This window comes from Falco rusticolus, chromosome 1 (genome assembly GCF_015220075.1).
Source record: "Falco rusticolus isolate bFalRus1 chromosome 1, bFalRus1.pri, whole genome shotgun sequence".
Taxonomy (NCBI): Eukaryota; Metazoa; Chordata; class Aves; order Falconiformes; family Falconidae; genus Falco; species Falco rusticolus.
This window is the reverse complement of record NC_051187.1, coordinates 87,342,574-87,351,575: the sequence shown is the minus strand read 5'-3', so window position 1 is coordinate 87,351,575 and position 9,002 is coordinate 87,342,574. Positions and strand designations below refer to the sequence as shown.

The window sequence follows — 9,002 nt, the reverse complement described above, 5'->3', positions numbered from 1 at the left end:
CTTGTTGTCTGCACAGGGTTTCCTCTGGCTTACGGTTCCTACTCCATCCCAGCCCCTGGCTCACCCCTCTGCAGCAGTTCTGGCCACCAGCTGCCCTTTCTTGGAAGGACGTTTGCAGCACTCTGCAGCTCTGCACAGCCTCGTCCCTCTGGACCTTGCTGATGATGGTTCCCTGGTGGCTGAAAGCCCTGTCATGCCTTTGAATCTCTCCTAGTTGTGTGCCAGGCTGCTGATTTACAGCTGCTCTGCTGAACTTGCACCAAGCTGCCGGGATCTGAGAAGGGATGGCCATGCCCTCTGTTTCTCACCACGTTTCCGCAGGTTTATTCTTTGGAGTGGCATTATTTTTTGCAGTGACTCTATTTTTTGCAGCATTTGTCCTCTTGTGGAAGTGGTGGGATCCGCACAGCCCCTCCATGGTGAGGTTTAGCAGGAGGCTGTCTTCAAGCTTAGGGGAATCCTTCCTGGTGCTCTGCAGAGCTTGGCCCAGAAAGGGCAGAAGATGCTTGGCAGAGCTTGTGGTGGGAGCGAGGTGTTGCTAAATGGCATTAAGCCCACCTGAGAAATGCTGCACCTGAGGCTAACGGGGGCTTGAAGGTGCTGCTGAGCTGGGGAAGACTCACTAACACTGTCCAGATGTTTGCATCTGCTGGTTGCATCCGAGGGCCCTGTTAACAGGACCTCCACATGTGTCAGAGTGCCAGGAGGGCTCTGACTGTGCTGCTGCTGGAGCTCTGCTATTTAGGTTTGCCCTTTGTGCTGTGAAACCCCAGAAAAGTCCCCTGTCCCTTCCGTTCCCAAAATGTCACCTTGGGCAGGCGTGCCCAGAGCTCCCTCGAGCACTTTGGGTGAGGCTGTGTTGCATGCAGCTTATCCCTCTTTTTAGTGTAAAATCCTTTGCAAAGCTTTAATTACTAGCATTAATCAATGTTGTTATTGGGACTTTAATAACTATGGATGCGTCCTTGCCCTAACCCCAAAAGACTGGAGCAGAGAAGATGGGGGGGTGTTTGTGTGTGTGTGTGCAGGAACGAAGGGGAGCAGCACCTCATCCCCAGCGCTCACTGGGCGGGGTGGTGAGCTGGTTTGATCGGGCTGGGTGCTGGCACCCATCTGTAAGAAAAATATATTTCATAGTAATAATAGTAACTGTGGAGAGTAGGGGGGTGGTCATAGAAGTGTCTCCGCTCTGTCTTGCCCCGGTGGGCTGCATGGGCTTCTTTAATTTCTTTTTCTCCCCCCTTTTTCGTGTGCAGGCAGCCTGCTTGTACCCCCTCACATCTCCCCCCGGAGCCGGGGGGTGAAGCTGCGGCGGGGAGCCCGGGGGAGGGCGGCTGCCGGCCCGGCTGCGGCGGGATGCCCCGGCGGGGGGAGCCTGGGAGCAGCCTTCACCGCCGGTCTGGTTTTCATTAAAGCAGCCCGGCTGGGCCAAGAAACACAGCAATAAATAAAGGCGAACAATACCTCCCCCCTCCCTCCCACCGCCCAGCCCGGGACCCGGGGAACCGGGGCTCCGGCCGCCGGCGAGCGGGGCCGCCGTGCCGGGTGCATGGGGCTGGCGGGGGGCAGCCGGCCGGAGGGGAGGGGACCCGAGCGCATAAGAGAGGAAGGCAGGGCTGGTGGCGGCGAGCAGAGGTGGTGACAGCCCCGGGGAGTGCCGGCATGGCCGGGCGGGCCCCCCGCAAGCGCTGCACCCGCCGGGGCTTGGCTGGTTTTGGGGGGAGCCGTGTTTTGTTGCTGGGGTTGTTGCTGCTGCTCCCGGCGCGGGGGGATGCTTCTGGACCCGGAGGTAAGGGGGTGGGGGCAAGGGGCACCCGCGGTGAGGGGTGGGGGGTACAGCGGGGTTTGCCGGGGAAGATGTAGGTCTTGGGGGAGTGTGTGGGGGGGGAAGCAGTGGGCAGCACTTCCTCCCTTCGGCCCTATTGCCCTGCTGGGGGTGTGCCCCCCAAATCCCCCCTCTCGGCTGGTCCCCCGAGCCCCATCCCAGCGCTGCCCGGGACAGGGTGGCTGGGCTCTGCGCTATGACTCTATATGGTCTGGTTGGGATGGGAGGGCTGGGACCAGCCAGCCCCCCCGCCCCCTGAGAGAGGGGCTGGATGCAGCTCCTCACTCCCCAGCACCCCGAACAGCAGGGACCCCCCTTGTCTGCCCATCCTGCACCTCCCTGGGGTCCCCACCACCATCCCCGCTCTGGGCAGTGGCACCCTGAAAGGGAACTGGCAGCAGCTGGTGCTGCTGATGCATGTTTTGGGGTGAAACTTGGCTTTTTCTGTCGTTGAGGAAATAGCTTATTTTCCCTAGAGGTTCCTATTGCTTCTCAAACTGGAGGACGAGGGGGGTTGCCAGGCTGGATTCAGCCTCCTGTAGCCTCTCTTCTCCATCCCTAATTCCTTCCATGACCCCACCAAGAAGCTGGGGCTGATGCTTCTCCATGCAAAGCACAAATCTTAGTATTATTTTTTGATTTTTGAGCATTGCTGGGTTCTCTGCTGCTCCTGAAAATAAGTTTTTCACAAAGTCCAAGAGAGTCCATGCAAGCCGTGCAGCTGGGAGAGGGATGTGGAGGGTGGTGGGAGCCAGAAACCTCTGTTTGGATAAAGAGGAGAGGAAGAGCAGACGGGAAAGCTGCCAGTTCGGCTGGAGTCTGGGTGCTACAGGGCTCATCGTGGGGCTCGGGCATCCCCCAAACACCAGGCTGTCCGGCTGCAGTGGCGCAAACAACCCAAATGCCAAAGCAAGGCTGTTTGCAACTCAGCATTCCCAGAGAGGGCTGGGAATGAGTGTGCCTTCCAGGAAATAAAAGAGAAGGGGGTGGGTGGGAAGCCCCCTCTGCACTACATTTGGGGTTTATTTGACTTAGATTTTTAAGGTCCGATCTCATGCTCTGAGTCTCTCTGATTCCCAGCAAAAGCTTATAGCTAGGATGAGAGGAAATGGCCTCAAGTTGCACCAGGGGAGGTTTAGAATGGATATGAGGAAAAATTTTTTTGCTGTAAGGGTTGTCAAGCACTGGAACAGGCTGCCCAGGGAGGCGGTGGAGTCACTGTCCCTGGAGGTGTTCAAAAAAATATGTAGCTGTGGCACTTAGGGACATGGTTTAGTGGTGGCCTTGGCAGGGCTGGGTTAATCGTTGGACTTGATGATCTTAAAGGTCTTTTCCAACCTAAACGATTCTGTGATTCTATAGTCAAAACAGTAAGAAACTTAATAACCAAGAAGTTTTTACAGTGTGGCCCAAAGCCCAGCCCGTAATCCCTGCAGGACAGCTGCCCCTCGTGTCCCATTCACTCCCCAGACAGCGTGGGAGAAAGACGGGCTTTGCAGTGAGCTGGGAACTGCAGCGTCTCGCTGCCCTTCTCCCTCTGTGGCAGCCAGCAAATTAAAAATAGGTTTTGGGTTTTTTTAAATTTGTTTGTTTCCCCTTGCTCTGTAATGGGAAGGCAGCAAACCCCGCTGGAACTGCTCGACCTGTGAGGCTGAATGCAAGTTGCATGGTAGCTGTGCCTCAGTTTCCCCACCAGAAAATGAGGTTTATATATGGCTGGGGGGTTGGAGGGCCTTGCTAATGCCTTCAGGGGAAGTGAGGAGATGGAAACTGGGATCGTGCCATCACCTTATCTGCAGTTATTCCTGGAATCTAATTACATGCTATATTTAATGATAGCTGATTAAATGCCACTGTGCGATAGTGCCAGGCGTGTCCTGGGGCCTCGTTGGACAGACATGGCTGGGCTGGGTAGCTCGATCATGTTAAACACTCAATCTGCAATTCCCAAAAAATAACTCCTTTTTTTTTTTTTTTCTTTTCAATAACTTCATCTTTCCTCAAGCCAAATCCCCCCAGATCGTTGCACAGGGAACCAAAACAAGCATATAAAATTATAAAGCCATAAGCCCCGTTATTCCACTCCCTTAGTAAATAACTTTGCCCTTTGCTGGGGAAGGTTATTAGATCCGAGCTCTCGCTGACAACATTTGGCTTGGCAAGGTGGTCCAACCTCTGACATTTTTCTAGACCTCATCCTCATGCTGCAGCATCTTCAGATTTTACTTCTTTTTCCTGTTGTTGTCCAGGCTTAAGTCATCAGTAGCTGCTCGCTCTGCTACAATCAAATACAGCCACATAGTTTAGGGAAAAAAAAAATATCTTAGAAAGTCTGTCTGTCTCTAATCGAGCCAAGGAATTGCTTGTACTGCTCTGCCCGGGGGAGCTGGGATGGCTCAGAGAAACCCGTAATGTGCTGCAGCTATTTTAGCTCCTCTGCTCCCTGCTCGAGCCCAGCTCTGGCTGGAAACATGGTGGTTTGATTTCTAGGTGATCGAACTACACTTCCCCATTCCATAAATGACGATGATCAATAGTGTAAAAGCATAAAGCCAAAAAAAAAAAAAAAAAAAAAAAAGGAAAGCTGTTTGTGTGATTCACGAGTGACGGAGCAGGCAGGAAGATGCGCTGTTGCCTGGGTAGGCCTTGCCCTTGCCCAGGGCTGGGGTGCTCGGTGGGGTTTAACCAGGCTGGTTGGTGATGGCCGGGATGTGGGCAGGGTCTGGGTGGTACCACACATGCTAGTTGCTTCTCCAGGGTGGGTTCCAGGGGATTCATACTGCTATTTTGGGACCTGGGTGGGCAGCAATGCTCCTGGGAGGCTTCCAGCAGCAGGGCTGGGCCAGCAGTGAGGGTGCTGGCCTGGGGAGAGGGCGATGCTTTGGCTTCCTGGTGATGTCCGTCCCCCAGAAACACCTAAGAGGTGGCCCTGGATGTTGACCAGAGTCCTCTGGTCTGTCTCCCACATTTTTCTCTTGATGTGGTGGTGAAGTAGCTCCCGCTCTCAGGGGTTTGCAAGGGCTGTTCACACGCTCATCAGATCGTCTTTTTCCCAGGACCACCATCCCATGGAGAGTGGGTCACCCCGCACTGGCTCCTTGGGGGCCGTACCAGACGAGCTGTCAGCCTGGCTGAAAAGGTAAGGGCAGAGATCATTCATCTCCCCTGTGCTGCGTGGCTGGGTCCTCTACCTGGAGGTCTTCGTGGTGGGACTCGGATGGAGATGTTGAGTTTGCAGAACCTGTGAGCAGGATGTCAGGTTTTCAGGACTCATTTCTCTGTCCTCTGTTCAGGGAAAGCAGAGGGTGCAACGGTGAGTTAATTACAGGCTGTCTTAACTACTGGGCAGTAGGAGGCGTGGCCAAGAGCTATAGGGAGAGTGGAAAGGGGCTGGGCAGTTTGGAGAAAGGAGGTGGAGGTAATTCATCAGACTGATGGTTTGGCCAGGGTAGACAGACCAGCAGTATTAACAAGAGGCAAAGCGCTGCCGGATTTAAGAGCGATGTCCCTGGGAAGACTGTGGAGAAGCTAGGTACAGCCTGCAGGGAAGAGGAGACATCTCTTTCTAGGGCTGCTCTGCGGCCTGTTGCACCCTCCCTTCCACCCCCACTGTCTCCAAATCCACTTTATGAGATATTTGTGGTGACCCTCGCCTGGGTTTGGTGCTTTGCCTGACTCTGGGGTCAACTGGCTCTGCAGCTGCCCATCGGTTGTAGCAGCTGGTCCTTGTACCCAGCAGCTGGGAGGGTCCTGGGGGCTGTGGTCTCCTTCGAGGCAGATCAAATTGCTTCCCAGCAGAATGAGCACTGATGTGGATGTTTTGGGAAACTTGTGTTTTGGAGCTGAGGAGATTTGCTGCTGAGAAGACTGAGTGCTGGGAAGTGACCTTCTCTGGTGGCATCTCCCTGGAGCAGGGGCTGAGGACACAGCTTTGAAACCACCTGAGATGCCTCCAAGTGAGACCTCCTTGCTCCAGGCAGGAGATACCAAAGGCAGAATCAGCTGTGCTTCCCATCGGTGAAGCAGAGAGGGGCTTTGGGCTGCCCTGAGGGGCTAGACAATTCCTTTTCCCGGGGAGAATCAGGAGCGCTGCTCCCATCATGCTGCCTGCTGGGAATTGTGCTTCTCCGGTAGCTGAAATAGCCCATTGTGTTGGGGATGCTGTGGTCGCCCTGCAGACATGTCCCTTCCCTTTCTAGCAGCCCTGGGTTGGTCTATATTTAGGTTGGAGGCCGCTCAGGACAGGGAACACATGGAAGCGGGAGGTTTATTTATACTCTAGCTAACACCCCGCTGCCTGAAATTGTGCTGGGTGGGTGCAAGTCGCAGGCATGTGGGGGGTTTTGGGAGCTGTCGGGAGAGTCTGGGGCCAGGGTGGCTGGGCAGGTCTCAGAGTGTTTCCTGGCATGTGCTCTGCCTCCGCTGGCTCCAGCCAGCCTGAAACAAGGAGGCTGCTGTTCCTTGGAGCTGGGGAAAGGAGGGGAGAGGGAGGGTGGTCGCAGCCGGGAGCAGGGAGGCTTTGTGAGGGAAGGATGGTGGGAACCAGACAAAGCATGGGGTAGGGGCGAGCGGGCTCCCCACTTGTGGAAAGAACCCCAAACCAGCCCTTTTCGTCCTGGTACTCCTGACATGTGTATTTTTAGGATCAATTCAGTCCGCCCCATCCACACCCCATCTCCTCCTGCCCTCCAGCAAAGATCCTGGAAATAAATATGGCTGCGTGATTGCTGCCAGCCTGCTCTGTTTGGCCGGGCACGCCTGGCTTTTGGGGCAGGAGCCTGCAAGGGGAAAACATCCGAGTGTGTGAAGTGGTGGGTTCAAGTGTGGTGATGGTCCCGAGGCTCCTTTCTCCCTTCCTTCGGGGCTGCTTCTTTGCACAGCAGGTGGGATGCTGCAGGGTGGCCTGTGCCACAGTCCCAAGGGTCATCACTGTATCTCCTTTCCCTCCTCCCGGAGGAGCAAGGTCACACCAGTGGGAAGAGGAGGAGGATGGTGGTGGTGGCCCTGCAGTCCCGTCGTGTGCGGGCTGGCGTGGCACTGGGTGGGCCAGACGCTGCCTCCCCACTCTACACCCTCCACTCTCCTATTGTTTGGGGCTGAACTCCCTGCGGGCTCGACGGCTCCTGACACACATGGAAGCAATTTCAGAGAGGCCGGGAAGGAGGTCGTGGGGACCCTGATTGCAAACAACTCCCTTGTTGCTGCTGGCTTGGGGTGGGATCCTGCCCTGCTGCTGCCGGCATCCTCCTCCTCCCACTCCTTCCCCCCAGCTCGGGATGTGGCACAAAGGCTGCCAGAGCTGACCATGGGCTTTTGCCATTTTTCAGAGGTGGAAATGGAGGTTGTACCCAGAATCCTGGCCCTGGCACCTCACTGGCACCCAGCCCTGAGGCACAGGAGTCCCCTGTCCCCACACTGGGGACACCCCCAGCCTGTCTTACTGCCTGTGGTGTTCCCTGCCTTATTTCTTTCCCTTTGTAATTGCTTTTTCTCAAGCATAGTTTCTCACTGCAGTGGTCTTAAACTGAAAGAGAGTAGGTTTAGATTGGTCATAAGGAAGACATTCTTCCCTGTGAGGGTGGCGAGGCGCTGGCACAGGCTGCCCAGAGCAGCTGCGGATGTCCCATCCCTGGCAGTGTCCCAGGCCAGGCTGGACGGGGCTTGGAGCAACCTGGGCTAGTGGAAGGTGTCCCTGCCCATGGCAGGGAGTGGGACTTGATGACTTTTAAGGTCCCTTCCAACCCAAACCATGCTGTGATTCTATAAATCACAAGGGCTGAGGGGTACCCAGGCAGAAGAGCCCCTCAAGCTCCCTCTGGGTCTCTCCTGGCACCTCATTCCAGCATGGGAACACCCTTGGCACTGATGGAGCATCCTTCCACCCACCGATTCCTCTCACACCGCAGGCTCATCCACTGGGTCCCTGGAGCAGCCACTGTCTCCCTGTCCTGGGGCTGGGACATGGCCATCCGCTTCATCTTCACTGACCAACGCTTGGAGCATCCCCTCTGGTCATGGTTGGGGTGTGATACCCCCATGAGTCCCCCCCGGGGAGTACCGCATACATGGGGGGTCACAGCTCTGCTCTGGAGGAGGAAGGGAGGAGGGGCTCTCCTGTGGTTTGGGGCTGGCTGCAGGTGCCAAGGACACGCACTCCTACAATCTGTTTCCTGCAGGGAAAACCTTTTTCCCTTTGCAAGGTGTGGCAGGACTGAGCAAACCCTGATGTGGTCCCTGAGCCAAGTTTGATTTAAAACAACCAAAATCCTGCCTCTGCCTCCAGGGCCTGATGCCCTACTTCCCCTGACAACCCCTCCCCCTCAAGCTGGCTGTCCTCGGGATCCTTTTCCAGTGAGCAGCTGGAGAGAGAAGCTTGTCCCTGAGATCTCAGATCCCAATCCCGGTGTGTTTAGGACAAGGCAATGTCCTCAAGCCATGCTCTTCAAACCCCAACTCTGCTGCTTTAATCCAGCTGCCTGGGGAGGACCTGGCTCAGCCATGATACTCCAGCTGTGAAACCCATCACCAAATCCTCTATGGAGCATCTCCTGGTAACTCCGATCCCCATCTTCCTTGTTACGTCCAGGCTTGGATGTGCTTCGTTAGGAAATCAGGGCTTATGGGACCTGCCCAAGCAGATGGCCAGGCTGTGATTTGAATGTGGATTTTGGATTTTGGCTTGACTAGTGATTTCCCAAGGAGCTCAGCACTCTCTGAACCCACTCCTGGGAGAGCCGCTCTCCTGCAGGGCAGGGGGAGTTTTCCAGCAAGGGCAGAGGAGAGAGTCTGGGTGAGGAGAATAGCCAGGAGCTGTGGGGAAACAAAGACCGTTTTCCTGCTCAAAGAGCAAAGCAAACCCCTTGGCCTCAGCTCCTCTGCAAACATCGCTGTGGTTTTTCTGATCAGCAGATTGGAAAAGAAAAATAGACTCGAGCTCAGCCCAGTGGGTCTTCTGGGCCGCTTGCAGGCTGGGTCCCGGCCAGGGCAGATTCATCCCAGCTGCTCTTTGCCTCTCTCAGCCCAGCCCCTGGTGGGACTGGCTTTGCTGGGATGTCCTGGAGAGGGGCCACCACCTCCACATCCAGCCAGGGCTGAGAGAAGGCAGTTCCTGCAGCCTGGGATAGGGACCGGTGCATCCTTTTCATGGCTGCTGGAGAAAGGATATGGTGGTGGTTGG

General features: G+C 55.7%; 1 protein-coding gene across 1 annotated transcript in view; it reads left to right on the top strand.

Annotated features, from left to right (window-relative positions):
- Nucleotides 1–1,459: 1,459 nt before the first annotated feature.
- ADAM33 (ADAM metallopeptidase domain 33) overlaps nt 1,460–9,002 on the top strand; it is a 31,729-nt gene continuing 24,186 nt past the window's right edge. The window contains 2 exon segments of the mRNA XM_037388038.1: nt 1,460–1,789; nt 4,882–4,964. Of these exon segments, the coding sequence (XP_037243935.1) occupies nt 1,663–1,789; nt 4,882–4,964 (210 nt within the window). The 5' untranslated portion in view covers nt 1,460–1,662.